The 22,602-nt window shown below is 41.6% G+C and overlaps 1 protein-coding gene across 4 annotated transcripts in view; it reads left to right on the forward strand.

Moving 5' to 3' along the window:
• The window catches only part of ACVR1 (activin A receptor type 1), a 137,670-nt gene that overhangs the window by 71,816 nt on the left and 43,252 nt on the right, over positions 1-22,602 (forward strand). For 3 of the 4 annotated variants that reach the window (XM_039237563.1, XM_039237564.1, XM_039237565.1), the window contains 3 exons: positions 2,119-2,192; positions 18,903-19,166; positions 21,593-21,804. In XM_039237563.1, the coding sequence (XP_039093494.1) occupies positions 2,126-2,192; positions 18,903-19,166; positions 21,593-21,804 (543 nt within the window). In that variant the 5' untranslated portion in view covers positions 2,119-2,125. The remainder of the gene's footprint in view (positions 1-2,118; positions 2,193-18,902; positions 19,167-21,592; positions 21,805-22,602) is intronic. The other variant, XM_039237566.1, reaches the window with a different exon arrangement.

Below are 22,602 nucleotides of genomic sequence, written 5' to 3' on the forward strand. Positions count from 1 at the left end.
GTGATAAACATTCAGTAGAAACTGTACTTTGAATTTTGATCTTTGGATCCTTGGATCTTTTCCTGGGCTACCAATATGTCGTATGATCCTCTCTCATGACACTGGGCAGCGGCAACGGGCTGCAGCTCCCAGCCATGCCGTCACAAGGGTGAACAACTGACACACCTACCACCATTCTGTACCCAGACAACCATTCTGTGTTTCACTTTCAGAACTGTATTCAATACATTACATGAAATTTGCAATACTTTATTGTAAAATAAGCTTTGATAGGCTTTGTGTTAGATAATTTTGCCCAACTGTGGGCTAATGTAAGCATTCTGAACCCCATTTAAGGTGGGCTAAGCTGTGCTATGATATTTGGTAGATTAAGTGTATTAAATGCATTTTGAACTTCTGATATTTTCGACCTAGGATGGATTTATCAGGATGTAACCCCCTCTTAAGAAGAGTAAGATCTGCATTTTCATCCTGTAATTCAGTAATATATTCTTGCATTACCCTAGGATGCGTGTACCTCTTTTAGGGATCAGAGTGTTAGTGCTGGAGACTGACTTAGACAAGTAATTGATTTCAAGTGGTGTTAGACCAGTGCAGGGTGCTTGAAGTGACTGACAATGGAGAGGTGTTTCACCAAATGTTTGCCTTTTGACCTAGGTCATGAATGACAGGAGGAGGGGAGGAGGTAGAAGAAGGGTGGAAGAGGAGTCTTAGGGCACTCGAGGCAGAGGGAACCAGCAGTGTGCTCCCATTCAAAGGCATGGAGACAAGATGGTGGTGGAGGAGTCCATATCTGGTTGTGATGGCACTGGCAACCACACAAGGGACTTGTATGCCACAAATCGGGGGCTTGCCATAGAAAAGATATATGTGAACATGGACATAATAATAACAACAGTTAAAGAGGTCACTCAAGTTTCACGTGCTTTAAAAAGTATAAAAGGAAAGTACAGCAAACTCTCCTTTACCTCTTTTCCTTACATTGCTATTAGAGAAGGGGTAGGCTGAAACAGAATTATGGACCAATTGCATTGAGGATGGTAAGATAAGATGGAGATGTGGAGAATGAACAGTCTGACCACCACCCAAAGTTTTGATTTTAAGGTGAATCAGAAGGTCTCCACTCCAAACAGCTTAGATAGCAACAGGTTTTTGCTCTTTGCTTTGAGCTCTAAGTGTAAGATAGCACACTAACCTGTGCATTAAAGAACTTGACCGGTTTTTATGTTTATTTACCATCCAGAAAATCACAACTAGTCAAAGATTTAATTTTTAAAAGTTATTTCTTGTAATAAAGAATTAGTATGACCGGACTATTAGATTCCTAAAATTTTGCAGGGATTAAATTATTAAAAAGTTCTTTGTTGTAGTCCTTTGACTTAGAAATTTGAGCTTTTGCCAATGGAGTGTTAGGGCAATATCAACTCAAAACTCATATCAGGTATCTTACTTTCTCTTGATTATATAGTTTGATGGATTTCAAATTAACATGATTTTTTCCTGGTCGTGTCTATCCTGCATTGCTTTGCCATCGATGAGGGATAAGTTGTAGGGTTTTTGTGTTGTTTTAGTTGTTGTTGTTGTTGCTATTGCTGTTCCCCTTTTGGGTTGTGTGATGATGCTCCACTTCTACTTCTTTTCTAGTAGGAGTAAGGTTAAAAAATTATGCTTGAATTATTCAGTCACTTAATCTTTAACATCATGTTACAACAGTCTATTCATATTTCTCAGAGGTTTTAAATTTAGTGCCAATTTTGCATTTCATAGGATAAAATAAAATTCAAACTTAAAATTCTTTGAGAATGCTTAGCCTTCTAGCTGGGAATTTTTCATGTCCTTATTGAATTCCCTCTAAGAGGGTAGACCCTCTGGACTCATAGAAAGTTGTCTTAGAGTGGCCATCAGTAGGAGGCAAGTCTGATTAACTCCTTAAGATGATTTGTTTAGAAATATGTAAAGGGTATATGTTTAAATTTACCAAGAAATAAGGCAACATATGTGAGGGGGATTTGTAAGAAAGGCCTTGAATGGCAGTTTGAAGATAGTATGCTTAATTTAATTTGTCATCCTACGGTTAAATTTTTTGTTTTACTTATATGTCTTATTTTTCCTCCACAGTTGTACAATGGTAGATGGAGTGATGATTCTTCCTGTGCTAATGATGATTGCTTTCCCTTCCCCTAGTATGGAAGGTAAGTGGCTGACAGCTATTTGGAGTAGGATTTCTATGTATTGTGTGGTTCTCTGTAAACCAGCTTGTTCTTAATCCTGCCACACTTAACACTCCTCCATTCTCCCCTTTTGTTAAGACTTTATTTTTTTAAAGTCATATTTTCGGTTCACAGCAAAATTCAGAGGAAGTTATAGAGAGTGCTCATATACGCCTTGCCCCCGCACAGGCGGACCCTCCCCCATCACCACCATCCCCCCACCAAAGTGGTACATTTGATATAACTGATGGACCTATGCTGACACATCATATTTACCCAAGTCCTTAGTTTACGTTAGGGTTCACTCTTGGTGTTGTGCATTTTGTGGGTTTGAACAGATGTATAATGACATGTATCCATCAGTATAGTAGCATGCAGCATTTCATTGTCCTGAAAACCCTCTGCGCTCCACCTGTATGTTCCTTCCCGCCACCCTCCTTGCCACTCGCAACTACTAATCTTTTTACTGCCTTCTGCCTTCATAATTTTGTCTTTTCCAGAATGTCATATAGTTGGAATTATACATTATGTAGTCTTTTCGGATTGGCTTCTTTCTCTTATTAGTAGGCATTTGAGCTTCCTCTGTGTCTTTTCATGGCTTATTTCTTTTAGCACTGAATAATATTCCATTGTCAGGATGTACCACAGTTTTATTTATCCTTTGACCTACCGAAGGGACACATCGGATGCTTCTGGGTTTTGGCAGTTAGGAATAAAGTTGCTGTAAGGGCGCCTGGGTGGCTTAGTCGGTTAAGCGTCCGACTTTCGCTTGGGTCCTGATCTCGCGGTTCGTGGGTTCGAGCCCCGCGTCGGGCTCTGTGCTGACTGCCAGCTCGGAGCCTGGAGCCTATTTCAGAGTCCGCATCTCCCTCTCTCTCTGGCCCTCTCCTGCCCACGCTGTCTCTCTCTCTCTCTCCTAGAAATAAATAAAAAAAAAAAAAAAAAAAAAGGAATAAAGTTGCTGTAAACATCCATGTGCAGGTTGTGTGTGGATAAAAGTTTACAGCTCCTTTGGGTAAACACCAAGGCTTGTGATTACTGGATTTTATGAGTATGTTTAGTTTTATAAGAAACTTCTAACTTACCTTTCAAAGCGGCTGTACCATTTGCATTCCCACCAACAATGAAGGAGAGTTCCTGTTGCTCCACACCCTCAGGAGCACGGCTGTTCTCAGTGATTCTGGATTTTGGTTACTCTAATAGGCGTGTATTGGTGTCTCCTTGTTGTTTTACTTTGCATTTTCCTGATGACATCTGACGCGGAGCATCTTTTCATATTCTCATTTGCCATCTTCCTATCTTCTTCGGTGAGGTATCTGTTAAGATCTTTGGCCCAATTTTTAATCAGGTTGTTCGTTTGCTTATTCTTGAGTTGTAAGAGTTCTTTGCATATTTTGAATAACAGTCTTTTATCACGCGTCTTTTGCACATATTTTCTCCCATTCTGTCACTTGCTTTTTTATTCTCTTGATGTTGTCTTTCACAGAGCAAAAGTTTTAAATTTTAATGAAGTCCAGCTTATTATTTCTTTCATAAGATTGTGCCTCTGAAAGATCATTGCCACACCCAAGGTCATCAGGATTTTCTCCTATGTTTACTTAATAATACCGTATTATGTAATACTGCGTAACGGGCTTTACATTAAATTTTTGTTGGACAGTGCTGTTGTAACCAGTTTAGGTATCTATAGTCTAGATTCTGCTCTAAGCAGTGTTAAAAACATTTCAAAAATGCTGCAGTTATTTTAGTTAGTACTGAGAAGATACAAGTTAAGGATCCCCCATGGTAAGTTTAAAGAATTGGAGGTGTGTAAATCGAAGGAGAGGTTGGGTCCAAAGTTGTAAGAATTAGTAAGAATTGGGTTGGAAAAATTTGATGGGTAGTTCTCACCTGGGAGTTATTTTATTCTCCAAAGAACACTTGACAGTATCTGGAGACCTAACAGGAAAACAGGACTTTTCCTCCTCTGTGTAATTGCTATACCATGACAACTAGAAAAAAAAATCCACAGAAGGTGGTTGCATAAAGTCCCTCCGAATTCCATTCCCTTTCCTAGATATAGTATCAGTTCTGTATGGTATTAAGCAGTTCCTATTGGTTTCATTTGATATCATGCCTGGGCCTGCGGTTGTGGACACAACTGAAAAGAAAGAGAGTAAAAGAGAAATTGCAGTTAAAAATGTAGTATGAAGAGGGAAGAAGTGGAGAAAGAATGGAGAAGAGAGAAGCAGAAAAGGGCTTTCATTAGTCAATATTAACAACCATGCTATTGGTTGTTTTTTCCTGCTTTTAGCTCTTAAACTGCCCAGAGAATCAGGCAGATGACCCCCAAAAGTCCCGGTGAAGATATGTAATGAAACAGGTCAGTCTGGCTGAAATGGAAACAGACTGCCACTGAGGTTTTGCTCTTTAATGTACCACCACCACTAGGATGTTTACAAGGAAGAAAAAGGACACATCATTCTTTAGTTGCAATAGCTTTTTCTTTTTTTTTTTTAAACCAGACTATCCAGTGCACATTACAGCCTAGAGTGCTCTAATACTAAAAACAGTTGCCTTAGTCCGGTCTTCCCTCCATGACTCAACTCCTTGTTAACTGTCAATAGCATATTCTGTGAAAAGACTCTTTGTTTTTGCATATTTACTAGGAATTAAACAAAAACACACACAGAGAACCCTTGATTGTAATGTACTGTAATATATTCAACATTAGTCATAAAGCAAATGTTAAATACAAAATACTTAACCCAAAGAGGTAAATAATAGGGCAGATAACTAAAATATTCATATTAACCCCATAGATTGTCGAGTGCAGACCTTTAGACTACAAAGTTTAAAAGGAAATAAACCCCCGTTTGATGTTTGCAAAGTAGCTACAGCACCTGATTGATTCTGATTCAGTGGTGCTAGATGGCATTACCGGGGCATAAGTAAGAAAGTCATGGAGACTTTGTTCCAATATATTTTGTTGGGTATTGTACTCTTTTTAGTTCATTGAAAAAAAAATCAACTTTCCCTTTGTCTCCCAAATTACTCCCATGTGTTTCTTAAGTATCGATTAGAAATAGTGTTAACACTTCAAATAATAGGTCCCCAACAGTGATTTGGGTGGGGTTTGGTTAGTATGAGTGCACTTTAGAACATTTCTCAAGTTGTACGGAATCCTAAATACCGTACGACAGGAAAGACTAAATAGGCCTGGAAAATACTGCTTACTATAACTATCTCCTTGATGATTATAGATAATACTTATTGAGTGGTGGCTAATATATGACATATGTTGCTTTATATGAGTTATTTCCCATGATCCTCATGATTGCCCTAATGAGATAGGTTTTGGGGGATGTGCCTTTGAATTGGTGAAAACTCTTGCTCAAGGTTACACAACGAACAAAAGGTGTAATACACTTTAAGGAATGGTATTCAAGAGTTTCAATCAATATCAACCTTCTTCAGAATTTTGCTTTTTTTTTTGTACCTTAAATTAGCTGTGTCCACATTGACATTGTATCTGGTGCCTGCTAGACTCTGCCTCAGTCCAGTCTGTTTAAGAGCTGAGATGAGAGCTTGTAATAGCAAATGATCAGGCTTCACATGGGTTTATGCTTTTTTATTTCTTGTCTCAGACCAGTATTCATTTTTCATGTTCATTACATACACAACTCTAGCTGCAGGAAGAGTTTTATTTGCTCTCACCGAGAAGAGCATTTGAGTCCTAATTATCCGTATATCCTTGCTATCCCTTCCCATTAATAAGAGTATTCATGCTCTAATACTGCTATTATGCCACTGGGGAGAAGTCCATTTTTGTTCTAGAACCTCCATGTTTGGCTTTCCCCTTTGTCCCTGAGAGCATTTGCAGGTGACATCCATGACACAAATACTTAAAATGGAATATTGCTTTAGAAATATTTCTAAGCTAAGATGACCCACATTTTATCAAATTTGCAAGCCACAGTTAGATTTTCTTATAGCAGGGATCCCTGGACTTTTGCAGAAAGTTTGTTGCAAGAGGTTTTGGCCTGTTCTAGCGAAGATTGCTAAGTTCTAAATTAGTTTGTGGGCTGACTTGATTTTACTGTTTCCAAAGCCATCACCACTCAGACTTTCCAGCCCAATTATCCAATGAGGGAAGGAAAGGGATAATTTCAATAGACTTTTTGTTAGGGTCTACAGAGGTGCCCCTCTTTGCCACTGTGGAAAAAGAATAGAATAAGCCTTTCTTTGAATTTCTCATTATTGAAGATTCAGGAAGCTCTTGAAGGGGTGAATGAGTGTAAGAGAAATGTCTCTATTATATTTGTTGCTCTCATTTCTCATTACTATAACTTATCCCTTTTCAGAATAAAATCTTTTTCACTGATGCATCATTGAATGAGAGACTTTTTGGGGAGAGAGATGAGAAATACTGAGTGATTATTTGCCATTCATTACTAGGACCTAAAATGCAAATGTCTGATGGGACTGCACACTTTAAGATACTGCTTCTTTATTGTCAGATTTTCTTCTCTAACAGTATGGTTGGTGTATTAGTCAGTGTCAGGTGAACTACAACAAAGCTTCCTTGTAGTTTTTTCTTCCTGGGAAATGTTTGTTTTGGCTGTGGGTAAACTGAAGCCATATCCTTTTTTTTTTTTTTTTTTTTTTTTAGTGGACATTGTAAAATGTTCATGTTCATATTTAGTGAAGTTATATGAGAGGAGGGTGGTAGCAGTAGAGTGTGGAGAAGACTCTAAAAATTCAATCTAAATCAAATACTGAACAGATGTGAAACAAATCGAAGACCCAAGCTCATTGAATGATTTCCTTCTGGTCAGCAGTGAGAGGGCAGTGCAATAGCTTCTCGACTTCTCTTATGAGAAGGTCTCAAGAAGGTCTCAAGGTCTCAAGAAGGAGAAGATGGTTGCCATCTCTTCTTTATGGAGAAACTTGTGAAGGAAGAAATTTGTAAGTGTGTCATATATGCAACTATTGCTCTTGGAAAGAAAGAAACACCAAGGAAAGCAAGACATAATAAAAAAATTGCTTTGTAACTCCCAAAACGCTATTAACCCATCCTCAGGAACCTCCTTCTGCAGCCCAGCATGACCTCAGGCAAGCTTCCACAGATAATGATTATATGGAACAGTCATAATTACTCAGAACTCATGTCAATTCCAAGATCATGTAAGACACAGGGCGGAGTGACTTTCAAACTTTTCACTGTGACTCACAGTAAGAAACATTTTAGAGTTGGTCCCAGTGCATCTACATTTAGAAACATTTTAGAGTAGGACCCACACACATCTGAAACAAAAAATTGGTGCAAAAACAGCAGTTACTCTTACTATGTTTAACGTACTCCGTCTCTTCTCTTTTTTATTCTATTTGGCTTTATTTTAATTTAAAAAGAAAGAAAGAGACCTTGTCTTGAACCACCAAATCAATTTCCCTACCCAGGAATGGATCACGCCCCACGGTTTAAAAAAGGTGACTCCAGTCTGCTCCCAGGAGCTCCTGCCCGGAAGTCCCCACTGCTCTCGGGTGAAAGCTCTGACAAGTGACCTGTGTATTCTCCAGCGGAGCTGGCCTGGAACCGTTTATTTTTTCACGAGTTCATGAAGCCCGACCCTCCTCTCTGTCCAAGCTAGTAGTTTGACAGGAAGAGGGAAGTTTACATTTGTGCCTCCTCAACCTTGGTGGAAACACTGGAACAGCTGCTGCCTGATTCTAATCAGCTGAATCTGAGCTCTGCAGAGCAGGGTGTTTTCCTAGATCCACAGTAATGCTCCGTCTAATTCTTTGTTATGGGTTAGAGCGGAGCACTGACCTTCTGAGGGTAGGAAGTTTGGGGGGTTGGGGCAAGGAGGAAGAATGAAATTTCTCTTGGGAAGGAGGTGGTGAAAATCCCCTTAAAAGCAAAAACAAAAACCCACCCCTGCCTGTAGCGGAATGGTGATTTGGAGTAGGAGTGGTCTTATTTATTTATTTATTTATTTATTTATTTCACCTTCTAAATTCTGGTACCTACACCAAGCCAGTTTGTATGAGAAAAAGAATCGGATCCATTCAGAAAAGTTGTAAAGAATAGATAGGAGAAAAAAAAAAAAAAAACATACCCACAGTCCAGTTTAGAATTGGACTCATCTGGTGTGTTTATAATACTACACATTGCCATATTGAGTTACATAGTCATGGCTTCTCTTTATCTTTAACATCGTGTCCTAATTCATCTGCTTCACAATGTCAGTTTTGCAAAGTGTTAGGGTAATTTTTGGTAGGTAAATGATGTTACAGTGTCTTCTGAAGGAAAGGCACTTGGCCATGCATAGGAAGCAAGCCTGTCTCAGGAGAGAGACAAAGTCAGACTCTGTCATGAGCCATCTTCTTCCTCTTCGCTGTGTGTGTGTGTGTGTGCGCGCGTGTGTGTGCGCGCGCGCGTGCTATTTTACTTCTCAGGGCCTATTCCTGCAGCAGCACGAAGGAAACAGTGACAGGGTGGTTGTGAGGAGTTTATGGGGAATACAAACAAAGTGCGCCCTGGAGGGTAGGAAGCCAAGACTTCGTGGTGTTCATCATTTTATCCCCAGTGTCTAAGACAGTGCCTGGCACACAATTGGTGCTCAATGAATATTTGACGAATGAATGAATAAATAATGTTGGTAACAATAATAATTATTGTAATATAAAAAAAAAAGAGGGGACAGGGACTGACCTGGGCCAAGGAGACGATGAGAGCACATCTTTCAAAGAATTTATTCTGAGTTTGGGAAAAAAGAATCAGTTACAGCACATCTTAACAATCTTTGACACATTAGCATGAGTACATTCGTAGGCCCTGGTGATGTCAGCATAACTAGAAGTGGCTCTGCTGTCAGGGAGTCACAGTCTAGTTGGATAAGGCTAAGGTTATAGCACAGCACTGGGGATATCAGCAGGAAGTACCTTCATATCACACTGGGCTGGGACTGGGGACAGCAGTCCAGGGAGCAGGAGTTTGGCAGGACGAATGGGCATTAGACCAGCAAAGGAAGGACTGAGAAGGGCTTCTTAGGCAGGGAAGGGCCTCACCCAGAGAAGCTGCGGGGGTTGGAGGGGAATGGAGGACACCACCTGCACAGCCCAGCATGGCCAGGGCAGTCTTGAGAAGGGAGCCAGGTTGAGAGTTTAGGTCCTACTGGCCTGAGGTGGTCGTTTCCTATCCTGAGGGGAGCGAGAGCCACTGAAAGATTAAGGAGGGGCGGTTTGTGTTTGCAAAGATTTGTGTGGCTGAAGTGGATCTGGGGGTATGGCAAGGTGAGGGGGAAACGGATGAGGAACACAGGTTCTCCTTCGGTGGTGTGGTGGACAGGCCCACATGCTGTATCTTTGAAGGCCTCCCAACTATAGCAACTTAATGGTGGCAAACAAAACAAAAACAAAACTTTAGTTCAAAGCGTAGACCTTTGTTACGGACCTTTGTTATTATTATTCCCAAATAACAACTGCAGAGGCAACTGATAATAATCTAATAATAATTCCACTGCTACTTTTATTATGCAAACAGAGGCCTGAGCTGCTGACTTTTCTAGCGACTTTTACGGGACATTTAAATCCCTCGAGCTGGCCCTTTGTTCCTGTGTTGCCATGGAGCGTCAATAAGCAGCTCAGAATAACCCAGGCAGTGAAATGCGAGGTACAGCTTGCTCGCTGGCATGTTGGCTGGCCAGGTTAGACTGTTTTCATTGCTGCCGTCTTGGGAGGAGCGCTGGGCAGCTAGTTGCCCTGGCAGCTGTGAAAGGTGTATGTCTCTTGGCTGCCTGGAGTCTGAAATGCAACCCAGACTTGCCTTCCTACTGAGCATGTGCGGCTCCCGATTGAGCTGATAGCAACTGAAAATAGCCCACTGAGCACCTGTCCCTTGTACACCAGCCCCTGGCCAACTGCCATTTAGGATAGTGGGGACTGTGGGTAGGTGGATCGGTGGATTGGTGAGGGGCTGAGTCGATATTAATGGTTCTTAGGAAGATCTTGGGAACTTTGTCCCTGGCTTAAATGGCAGAAAAAAAGAAAACAACACAGCAGCCTCCTGTGAGCAGAACCCTTTGGTTAGTGGGTGGTCACAGTGGCTGCATGAAGACTCCATACAGTTCTCTTTGCTCAGCCGCAGCGTGGTCCAGTAGACTGAGAGGTGTACGTTTTCTCTTGGAGGTAATAGCTTTCCTGAAAAACTCTTAGAGGGTAGCCATCCATGGTTTAAACTGTCTCAGTCTTAGAACGGGGAGGCATGGAGTTAAACTATTTTGTTTGATTTTCTACCTGCTCTTTAATCCCCAATGATTGTCAGTAGATCACTTCTACAAGGTGTCTCTTTGCCAGATTATTCTTTCTCAGCAGTCCACAGACAGGCATAGAATAGAATCACAGCATGTCATGGGGCTATCTCTTCCCCTTTGGGACTCCTTCCATTTCCTTCTGGGCTTTCATCTCTTCAGCGGGCTTGCCATTGTTGGGCACAGTTGGCAGGTCAGTGTGGATGGAAGCGGGCTCTGGAAGGAAATGCTTCTGAAATGACTGGTGGTATTAAAGCTACTATTTAAAAGTGACCCTTTGGAGGTACTTGGGTTATCTTTAGGCTGTCAGTGCTCTGCAGCTACAGGAGCCAAGGGGAATCTGTGGAAACTCTGGCCTGCTGCTTTCACCTTAGTTTGTGTTTAGATAATCTTGCTCCCTAGCCAGTGGCCTCGTGACACATCTCAGATTTAGCTGCCTTTCTTATGCCAAGGTCCAAGATGATTGTGGATGCTGGAAATGGTGTGCTGTGCCACAGAGATTGGGGGTGGAGGGGGAAGTGAGGGTTTGAAAAGCCAATTCTGGTTCACAGCACTCTCAAAAAATGCTTTCGGTGTCTGCCTTGAGTATAGGCACCTGGAACCTTTCTGTGGGCTCAGGGGTGAAAAAAGAATAAGCTCAAAATGACCCGGACTCAACCATGGCATGGTGACTGTAAGATCCTTTAGTCTATTGACTACTACACCAGTCTTCTTCCTAAGTGTTGAATTTGGGAGTTAGTGGCTTCTTGACCGTATTAATTAGACTCTAGGGAAAAGAAGATAAGTAAGGCAACGATCAAGTTAAAGGCTGGAGTAGAGATGTACAGCATATGTATTCATGGAATTGAAGGCATGGGATTCCTCTTGTAATTAACCTTGCATTGGTGCTCCGGACCTGGTAGGGTCTTAAGACGTGAGTTGGGAAATTGGGGGATAGAGTGGTAGCAGTATTGGAGATTTGAACAGTGCCCCTCCTTTTCACCCATGGATATCTTAATTTCTTGGGCTTCATCCAGGCTGGAGAGAAAGCAGTCTAGAAATCACCTATTCCTTCTGTGCTTCTTTCTGGGGTAGGGTAGAGTAGGGAGCTAGAGAGGGGGAGTTTCACTAATTCTGGACATTTTTACCTTTGGCTCCCAGCGCTGTAATGCCTAGAGGCTGGCATTCTGAGACTGGTGTTCAGCAAATTGGAGCCCTGCCCATCTTCTGAAGGAAATATCTCTGTGGTTTGAAAACTTCCCGAAAGGGTGTGGGGGTGTGGGGGTGGTTTGTTGATGGTAAGTAAAACCTTGAAGACCCAGTCACTGGAAGGGCACAGAAGGGCAAATAGAGGTGGGAGCCTTGTGTCGAGTCCACCGTATGGTTCCTTTTCCATCGTCCTATACCATGTGGAACCCTTGGTTAAGGTTTCCTGTAACACCAGAATTTTCAGTACAGAGCTGGGCTAGCAAACCCTTACAGGAGCAGCGGTGTACTCCTTAGTTAGCCTCTGGAGCATTGAGAGACAACCCACACGAGTCAGGCACACCTCTTCCCACACTCAGCATTTGATAGACGGTGCCACATATATCAAATCCAATCCGCTGGATCTCTTTGAATCCAAATGACAAGGGATCGCTTCTCTGAAATGTTTCTAATTCACCAGGACTTTTTCTCTTCACCCTGAGGCTGTGGTACTCGCTGTTACTCTTCCAATAAGTGGAAATTCACTCAAGGACAGGCATTGTCAGTATACAGGGGTGGGGCGGGGATATGTTCTGGTGTCTAAGAGAATTGCTTAGTAGGTAATTTCCATTAGGTTTTGTAATCATTTGCTTTTCTGAAGGAGAGATGGAAGAAGTTTGAAGAAATGATGAAGGAAGGGGTCATTACATTCCCCCTATTCAAGAGTTGCTTTATTGACATGGTACACGCGTGGAAACCATGTCTTTGCTACATTCTGGGAATCGTAAAAAGCGTGGAAAAGACAGACCAATATTAGGTCAGTACGCCACAATGTTCTTTAACTTGTTAGTCACTTAAACACAGACCAAGTTTTTGGCTTTGAAACAGAAGGTGTGGCTGCTGCAATAGGGCTTAATTTACAGGGATTATTTCAGAGACAAAGAGTCAGCCCAGACACAAAATAAACAGATGGCACTTCCCCCCCCCCCCCTCAGCTTCAGCAGTTCAAATGCAGGATGACTTAGGAATCCTTATCACCTTCAGCAAAGCAAGAAGGGGAAAATGATGTAATTCACTCTTCCCCATTCCCTGCTGAAAACGCCATTACTTTCACTGATAGGAGAAAAATGGCAGCAAATACCAGGGGCATCTTTTTCACTGCTGAGCAGGCAAGTCCTGCATGACTCCCCTAATGTGGCTGGAGGCCAGGCGCTTACTATGTTTTGATCACTCTGGTCACCTTAGCATCAGAGTAGCCAAACGTCCTCACGTCAGCCCTCCAAGGAAGGACCGTCCATACAAGCCCTCCTGTTCTATTAATGTATTAAAGAAGTCCTTGTTTTAGGGTCACTTGTATTTTACCTTTTTCTCCTAACAAACAACCAGCAAACAGAACACCTACTGTACCACCCGCAAGTATTAATTTTCTACACTTGTAAGCCAGAGTAGGTGAACAGATGTGACGCTATGGTGAGCTCCTCTAGGAAGAAGTGGCTTGCACAGACATGCTGGCTTGGTGACTAAGCCTTGCCTTAAGATCTCTGCTGACATTTAAAGACTTTATAGGCTCAGTCTGCTCTGAAAACCAGCATCATGTCTCTTCCCACCTCTAAATCCTTTCTGTGAAGAGAAAATTCATCCGGAAGCAAATATCCATCAGGCTTGTACTCCAGTCAGTCACTGAGGCAGGTGGGAGCTATGTAACAGTGAGCGGAGTAGGGTCAGTCCCTCCCCTCATGATGTTCCTAGTCCAGAGGAAAGACTTGGACATTCAGTAGCCAGACAGATGCATGCATGTGAGCATATATAGATGGTTCTTACTTTGTATTTGAGTGTGTGAACAAAGGCTTCTCTGAGGGGAGGGTAGATGCCAACCAGGTAGATGGAGTGTAGGCAGAGAGGGAGGTAAGCACTTCATGTGGAGGGAATTCCATACCTAAAGAACCTGACGTCCTGGAGCAGGAGAGGCCTCCCAAGAATGTAAGGGATAGGAGGGAAGCCTATGGATGTAGGGATCAGCTCCCCCAGGATTTCTGGCCACATTAACCCCCTGTCTCTAGTTCGAGAGTCACAGAAGACAGAGAGGATTACACCTCAATGGGGATGTGATTTGCTCAGTTCCAGAACAAATGCTGGAGAAGGGCATGTGTGTAGCCATCATCAGTTCAAAACCTTGGGAATCCTGAAATCATTTTTGTTATTGTTATTCTAATTTATATATATGATCCTATTCAGTCTTTCTTAACTCCTGAAATGTGTTTTCTTCCTCGCTTTACAACTTGCCAAGTATCTGTTGCTCTGATCAGGGAAAAATGAAAAAGGAATTTGGGTTCCCTAGATGGGTGTTTTATAATGAGAGCATTTAACAGCATTTGGTGTACCGTATTCCCAAGCATATAGCTCGTCTTCTTGCCCGACCATCAAATGCCCTTCACTAGACGTTCCAGACTGACCTTTGTGTTTCGGTCTTAGGAGCAGGCTTCTGGCAGTGATACCTGGCATTGCAAAATCCATCACTGAGCCTTTGTTTAATGCCAGAGATCTCAAATGCTTTCCAATTCTGGAGAAGTGCCAAGCTGCACTTTCAGATTAGGCGGCCATGGAAGGACTCCCCTATCTATAAGCCTAATATAAGCTGTCATTTCAAATGAATGAGTCGTTTGTACTGTTGGAAGGAGTCCAGATATGTTTGGGGTTCCTTTTTTAGCCTATAAAGTTCTGAGCTATCTGACTTTTATAATAATAGTCTAATAACCGCATTGTTATTTGTGCTCCTTTGAGGCGAGCCCCTAAGAAATTCAGTCTGTTCCTTTTGCTGACCTCTGGGGTGATAGCTGCAGGCTGGTTTACTTGTAGCATTTTCTCATTTGTCTTTTGTGTCAGACTTTAGTGGGAAATGGGAGGTTTTGTGCACCATTTAGAATGATAATCAGGCTAAATGCTTTAAAGCGTTATGGAGTGCATGACTGAGAATGGGGTGGGTAAGTCCGCAGTGGTGTGCTTAGATTCCTCAAGACCCACTTAAAACATAAATGTGAATATTTTTACTCTGAGGTACAAGATTATCCCAAACTGTGGACAGTCTTAAAAAGTCCACGATGCTCTCTGCTCTGCCTCTTCCTGTGACAGTCTGTCGTGAGGCTCTGAGAGTAGGTGTGCACAGATGATGAGCCCAGAACAAGAAAGATCTTTTAAGAGGTTTGGGATTCTGAGCCCGCGCCTCTGGTTGTGGAGCCAGCCTCCCATTCTCCCGGGCGTCAAGAATTCCCTGGTGCTCCCAGCCGGAGCTGAGCTGCGAGTGTGTGCACACGGACCCGGTCTGGGTGATACAGAGGGCACACAGTGCCAGCCATAACACTGAGTAATGCTGGGAGGTGCCTTTTAGAACAAACAATGTGGGTGAGCTTCGCAGAGAGGGAATACCTCTGGCTTGACATTTAAATTACTGAATTATTTAAATGAATGTCAGTTAGGTGGGGCAGACTTGCTGCCTTCTTCCAGGGCACTCCCTGGTTGTTTGCACAGGCAAGTGCAAAAGACTTCATATCAGATACGGCGTTTCCTGTCTGTACTGTTGAAAACCAGTCGCAGAAGGTGCTTATCCCTTCCTTGGTGCCTCATTGTGGACTATATTTATGTCCCTGTTGGAGAGACTCGAGGTCCACAGACCCTTACCTGTGGCCCTAAAAGGGGTTTCATGATAGTGCTCTCACCCCGGGTGCCCCCCACCCCTAGCCCACTCCAAATAAAATATCGCAGGCTTGCACATGTGATGGTTATTCCTAAAATTGGACAAGACTGAAACAGTGAGACATGGGCATTTTGGGGCCTGCTCTGTTCCTTAGAATTGTGGATATTAAGATACGAAAATATTACTACCTTGCTTTTAACATTCTTTGTTAAATTAGTAATCCTAGCTCAGAAATCTCTTCGGCATTTCTTTGGCTAATCCACTCTGTCAGAGGAAACTGCCGAAGTGGCATTTAACTAACGAGTATGTGCCTCCAGGCATGTGCGTGGTATATGTGGTCATTATAATATTCTTAAGAATTTAGGGTCTTCATTTGTATTTGGCAGTATATAAAAATAGATTCATGATGCGCACGCTAAGTAGTTGTATGGAAATACCGAAATGAAGATTAAATGTTGGTGAGAAGCAAAATTGGACGTGAATCCTGTAAAGGTTTTGTACTTTCCCACTAGCTAAGTGCTGGACTGAGCTCCTGGTTCCTCATATCAGAGATTAAGTTAATTGTCACATAGCATTGACAACTATCCCTCTTCTTCTTTTTTCTTTTTCTGGATGGTGGAGGTGAGGAGATAAAAACTCTAGTTTTTGACACCTTAAAAAGAATTACCTATTTAAAGGTAGTCAGCCCTCGGCCATCTGCATACAACTAGTAGAGGGATATAAAGAATCAAGGTGAGTGTTGAATGAATGAATCCCTTTGACTTAGTTTAGGACCCCCCCCCCCCCAACACGCAAGGATAAGATCTGATTACGGTTTATAATCTGTCATGCCTCTTAGTTGGATATCGTGAGTTGACTCTTACTGAAGATGGTATTTACTCCATGCTGCTCAATTCTGGCAAAATTCTTTAGGTTACATTCCAAACATCTGTCAGACCATCTCTACAACCCATCAAAAGCTAGAGACCTTGGAAAGGCGGTCCACATCTTACTTATGTCTGTGAGCTAGAGTTCAGTTTTGGCTCTAATTTTATTATTTATATATAAGTAGACTCCACACCCAACTTGGGGCTTGAATTCTTGACCCTGAGATCAAGAGTCACATCCCCCACCAACTGACCCAACCAAGGCACCCACCGCAGGACTTTAATTTTAAGAGCAGAGTTCACTCTGAGAGAACATTAAAGAAATTATTGTTGTTGTCAATGTTTTTTTTTTTTAATTTGATCTTTTTTATCAAAACCACAAGATGTCATTAATTATTTTGTACCGGGACCATCCGTTCCCATAGGATCAGTGAATGAGCCTCTATTGTCTATGGTTACTTGTTTGTTGTTGTTCCTACTGGACCATAGGCCCTGCGAGTTGAGTTAGTGCATACTCCTCAGTCCGTTCTCAATGCACAAACGGCTCCTCTCTCACATTATTTTCATTTTATCCCTTCATCCTAACGCTAACCCTTCAGCCCCAACCCAGTGTCAATAGACACAACCTCTCTGACATCCTTGGATATCTTTGACCTTTGAAAATATTTAGGAATTTAAGATACATGTTTGTGTTTCAGATTTTCATACATTGCATTATTGCACAGCTTTTAAATATAGTATTTTAAATCCCCTGCTGTAGATCACAAACAAATCAACATGACACCGTTAGCTCCCCCCGGCCCTTACCCTGCCCATCCATTTCCCTCCAAAGAATTATCACCTGTTGGACAGCATAGTTGGCAGCGCTCAGCCCAGCTTTGTGCCATTCAAGAGTGGCAAGCATGTCTAGACTCCCTAGAAATATTATCTTTCAACTCACTTTTGGCAAGTGTAAACTTTTGCTGGGTTATGTCAACAGATATATATGTTTCTCATCCTCATAGAAATAGATTGGTGCTGGGATTTCTCGAGGCAGGGAAAATAAAGACTATCTTTTGGCTCATTAAAATTTTTGCTCATTAAAAATGTCTGAGGCTTTTGATTCTCGGGGGTGAGACTGGTGACATACATACACTGTCAGCGGCTATTTTGGATCTCCTGCTTTCAGGCATGTCTTTGCTCTTGGATGAGCCCCTTGTGGTTTTCAAAAGAACTAGCAAGTCAATTATAAATAGAAGGCTTGTGTCTGTGTGTCTGCATGCACTTACTCTGTGGGATGAGGCACCCACATTACAGTGGGTAGTGAACTATTTTTCACTTCTTTGAAGAGGGAAGAAGAAAGATTAAGAACACTTTTCTCTTTTTGAGATAACCCACGTCTCTACAAACACCCACACAAATCTGTGTAAATGAACTTGACATTTCAAAGACCTTACCTTAAGGTCTCCTCTTGAAAGCACAGCTCCCCGACCTGTTATTTTAAGAAAGAAGTAGTTATCTCACAGACCTGCTACAGAGGGTTCAAGAATCAGAAGTCAGTCTGTGCCACAGACCTTTGGAGGGAGCTCCGGAAGCTGAATTTCTTTATTGGAACACTGCTTTGGAACCTCTAGGACTTGGCTCTTTGCATTCTTTCTTCACTTTTCTCCCCCACTAGTGCAAACTGTTGGGACCAGCAAGTCCGAACTAATTCTCACAAGGGAGGGGAAAAGAGAGAGTGATCTGAAAAATTAGGTTGCAAAAATTAGATTGCAGATGTCTCCAGAAGGAGACAATTAGGAGGTCTGATTAGATGTGCTTCATTGATGTACAAGGTACCTTTCCATCACACCTTGGACCTAGCAGGCATGCACTGCTCCTGTGGTCCCATGTGTTACCTTACTGTGAAAACATTGTTCTATTCCCTTTGTCTCCTTGTACCCTCACCTTCAATGATCAGTGCCATTTTTTTTCCTGCCAGACAATATGTAAGCAGTGATGAATTTCCGTTGTAATCAACATGAAAACTTCATGTTTTCAGCAACACTTCAGTGTCATTACTATTGAAAAATTAGTCTAAGGCATCTAGCTGGAAATATTGGTAATAGACATTTGTAATTATAGACTGCATCCTTGTAAACTCTCGATTATACTGGGCTCTTATAGATAATGGTGGGAACACCAGTATTCCTAGTATTGCTAGTTGATTAATTAGCATGGAATTTGCAGGAACTGGCATTGACAATTGCCCTATATTTAGGAGATTTTTTTTTTTTTTTTTTTTTTAGAAAACATAAAATAAAGGTAATGAGCATTATGTCCTGGAAAAACATTTTATTTTGATACAGGAGTTGGGATGTGACAACCCATTAGGCTGAAGATAACGTGAAAACCGCAGTGGGGGGATGTTGATTCTCAGAAGCCTCTAGTTACATGATAACCATCCTTTGGCCTGGTATGATCTAAAAGAGTACACAGCTTGTATAAATGTGTTCCTTTATTGAGAGTTGATTATCATTTGGTAGTTGGTCAAGTGAGAGATACAAGATAACAAAATGTGGACATCATGGCCAGTGATGACGCTTGGCCTGACCTTCTGTTTGGTGAATGTGTTGTAATGGTCTTGGGGAAACCATCCTATTCCTCTAATGGGGGTACACTCCACGTAGTGATGTTTTTCTTTTCTCTTGCTTCTTTACAGATGAGAAGCCCAAGGTAAACCCCAAACTTTACATGTGTGTGTGTGAAGGCCTCTCCTGTGGGAACGAAGACCACTGTGAAGGCCAGCAGTGCTTTTCCTCACTGAGCATAAATGATGGCTTCCATGTCTACCAGAAAGGCTGTTTCCAGGTCTACGAGCAAGGGAAGATGACCTGTAAGACCCCGCCATCACCTGGCCAAGCTGTGGAGTGTTGCCAAGGCGACTGGTGTAACAGGAACATCACGGCCCAGCTGCCCACCAAAGGTTCCCATGGACTTTTCTATTTCTAGATCAAGGGTTTCTGTTAGTGTTGTTCTGTGTGGGTTAAAGATGGACGTAGCCACAAGGCTTTCCTCCTACTCTTTGAACTAGAGGCCATGGGTGACAAGGAAGGTAGCAGTAGGTGAGGAGGGAAAGGTGGCCTTATAGAGTCTAATGGGGGATAAATATCTATGAGCAAGTGAGCAACGTGTGGTGTCCATTTTGGGGAGTGGCTTGGGTGACCAGATCTCTCTTCATAGTCATGAGCAGGTGAAGAGCTCCTGATATGCTTTTCAACCAAAACAGTTCGGCTTGGTGAATATTCATCTCTTTGTTGAGTGTGTAGGAAGTCAAATGGAACATAAGAATCCAGTGGCTGAGTAGAATATATTTCCTTCTTTTTGAGGAAGGAGACAAAGCCTTACCAACCTTTGCTCCCTTTGTCTGATTTCCCAATGAACCATTACTGAAGCTTGAAGCTGGGTAGGATTTCACAGGAACCTTGTAGTTTATGTGGAATCTTTTCCATGTTGTATTCAAATGGATTCCATATTTAGTGGAAAACAGTCTTTCTTTGAAACTGTTTCCCCATAAAATGAGCCCTACATTGCTGTCTCAAAGTCCCTACAAATACTAATGTTTCTTAGTCTTTGTGGACTCACTTCAAGACAAAGTTTAATCTCCATCTATAGTACATTTTTAATAGGCATAATTATTTAATTTTGCACTCACAAAAGAAGAAATAAACCAGGATGTGGAGTAGGAGAGGCTACTGGGTTGCCCACTGTCAGAAATGTCAGCTAACAGCGGAAGAGGCAGAAAAATCAAAACAAAACAAGACAAAAAAACTGATACAAGATCATGTAGGGCAGTGTTTTGGTTATGGTGATAACCTCAAGACCTATAGAAAATGTTAATTCTGATAGGCAAATAGGGTTGAATAATGAAAGAAGATTTTTTAAAGTGACATTAAATATTTAAATGGTTAAAACTAAAAGGGTACTTGATGGAAAAAACTTTACTCTTAACCTTTGTGACTTAAATTGGTATTAATAGAGTGGATGGACATGAAGAAGTACCTGCACTCACATAAAAGTTATACCTACAGTATGGGAAGTAGAGAAATCTGCAGAGCACTGCAAGACTCTGAATTGTAATAGATAATTTATTTTCTTTACTTAAGGAATCTCTCATTCAAGTAGGGAGGCATAATATTTATAATTTAATGTTGTATATAATTAGTTTTACACTTTATCGTAAAAGTGACATGTACCACGAAGCGTAATGTGCCAAGTTGTTGATTAATTTGGATTGGAAAGTTAAAAGAAATGTGTAAAGGACATCAGGCTTGCACTCGGATTGCGGAAGGAAGCAGGGATGTGGAAGAGAGGCATATGTGGGGAAGAACAGAGCTTGGTGACACCATGTCATAAGGGTTCTGACATTCAGAGATAATTCTTGTTTGGGGACTTTTTTAGTGTTTATTCATTTATTGAGAGAGAGAGAGTAAGAGAGGGAGGGAGAGAGAGGATCCCAAGCAAGTTGCACTCTCATCAAGGAGCCTGATGTGGGGCTCAATCCCATGAACCACAAGATCATGACCCCAGCACAAACCAAGACTCAGTAACTCAATCAACTGAGCCATACAGGCACCCCTGTTTGGGGACCTTTTAATTATGGAGCTTCACTATCCAGTCAAGAAATTTTTCATTTACCTCATTAGGCAAGTAGAGCGTCTTTGTGTGTATTTGCCTGAGTGGTATGTGAATGTTGGAGTGAATGCACGGATATTTGAATGGGTAATGTAATAATGCCAGGCGAGGGGGTGAATGAGTGATTAGGCAAGTGAGTGAATCAGTGAATGAATGTTTTGAGTGAGTGAATGAATATTGAATAAGTGAGTAAAAGAACAGATGAATGAATAGGTTCCTAGGCAAGAATCCTAGGCAGAAATCGTGATGTGAAGAGATCAATGAGAATTCTGCAGTAGATCCAAGATACACTGAGGAGAACCACAGATTGGGTGATTTGGTTTTAACTCAGATAGTGCTTTCTCACAGGAGTATTACATCATAATCTCTGCCTGTAAGGGCTGAGGATAAAGCATTTGTACAGATCATATCCATGTTAATAAGAATAGTACCAGAGATTTGTCTAGCACTTCATATTTTAAAAGCACTTCCACATACATGCATTAATACAGTTGGTTCTCTGTGGAATCTTTTCAGACTCTGACTGTGTCTAAATGAATAATGGTTCAAATGACTGGGCCACTGGCCAGGTGTTAGGAAGTATTTTAGTTTTAACAGTTGGTGACTTGCAAGACTATATGGTCAGGATCAGGAGCTACTTGTGAGGTGTTGGTTATGCTAAATAATCAGTAAACAGTGATCCTTACAGCCAATTGCCCTTTTCTCCCCCATCTCCAGGGAAATCCTTTCCTGGAACACAGAATTTCCACTTGGAGGTCGGCCTCATTATTCTGTCTGTAGTGTTTGCAGTATGCCTTCTAGCTTGCCTACTGGGAGTCGCTCTCCGAAAATTTAAAAGGCGCAATCAAGAACGCCTCAATCCCAGAGATGTGGAGTACGGCACCATCGAAGGGCTCATCACCACCAATGTTGGAGACAGCACTTTAGCAGTGAGTGTGTGACCCCAGGGAATCCCAAGCATAACACAGATGGCTGAAGATGCTTTCCCATTTCCACCATAGAATGCTAACCAGTGGCTGGTGACTGGACAGTGTGCACACATACCACTGGTCACTTGTGTCCTAGGCAAGCATATGTTGGCACCTGTTTAGTCTCCCCTGTATGAGAACATTTATTCTAGGCAGACATTTATATTAAATAAGGGAGGGGATTTATTTTAGTAGATTCTTGGTAGTTACTTTTCTTTTGGGAGTAGGGGAAAAGGTGCAGAGAATCGTTGTCTATAATTTGGGGAGGGGGGGCTTGAAGTAATTCACTTACTCTATTTTTAGCAATAACAGTACTTTCAAAAAAAAAAAGCACCTTTGCTTAATATTAAAATCACTTTCTCTTCTAGATTATTTTAACACCCTGTAATTTAAGACTTTAAAATTTGACATCCAAAAAAAGCAGCAATTAAACTTTTCATGCTCCTGTGCTGCCCCCTTGTGGAGTGTAGTCGTTTGGTTAAACTGTGCTACCCAATAAAATACATGTGCCACATATGTAGTTTTAAGTTTTCTAGTGGCTGCTTTAAAAGTTTAAAAAGGACAAACCATAGGTGATATTAATTTTAATAATATGTTTATCCAAACAAATATAATTGTTATCATTTTGACATATAATCATTAACCATAAAGAATGATGAATAAGATATTTTGCATTCTTTTTTTTTTTTTTTTGAATGAAGTTTTCAAATCTGGTGTATACTTTACACTCACAGCATATACCAGTTCAGACTAGCCACA

Source organism: Hyaena hyaena, unplaced genomic scaffold (assembly GCF_003009895.1).
Source record: "Hyaena hyaena isolate Hyena2069 unplaced genomic scaffold, ASM300989v1 scaffold_126, whole genome shotgun sequence".
In the NCBI taxonomy this organism is placed as follows: Eukaryota; Metazoa; Chordata; class Mammalia; order Carnivora; family Hyaenidae; genus Hyaena; species Hyaena hyaena.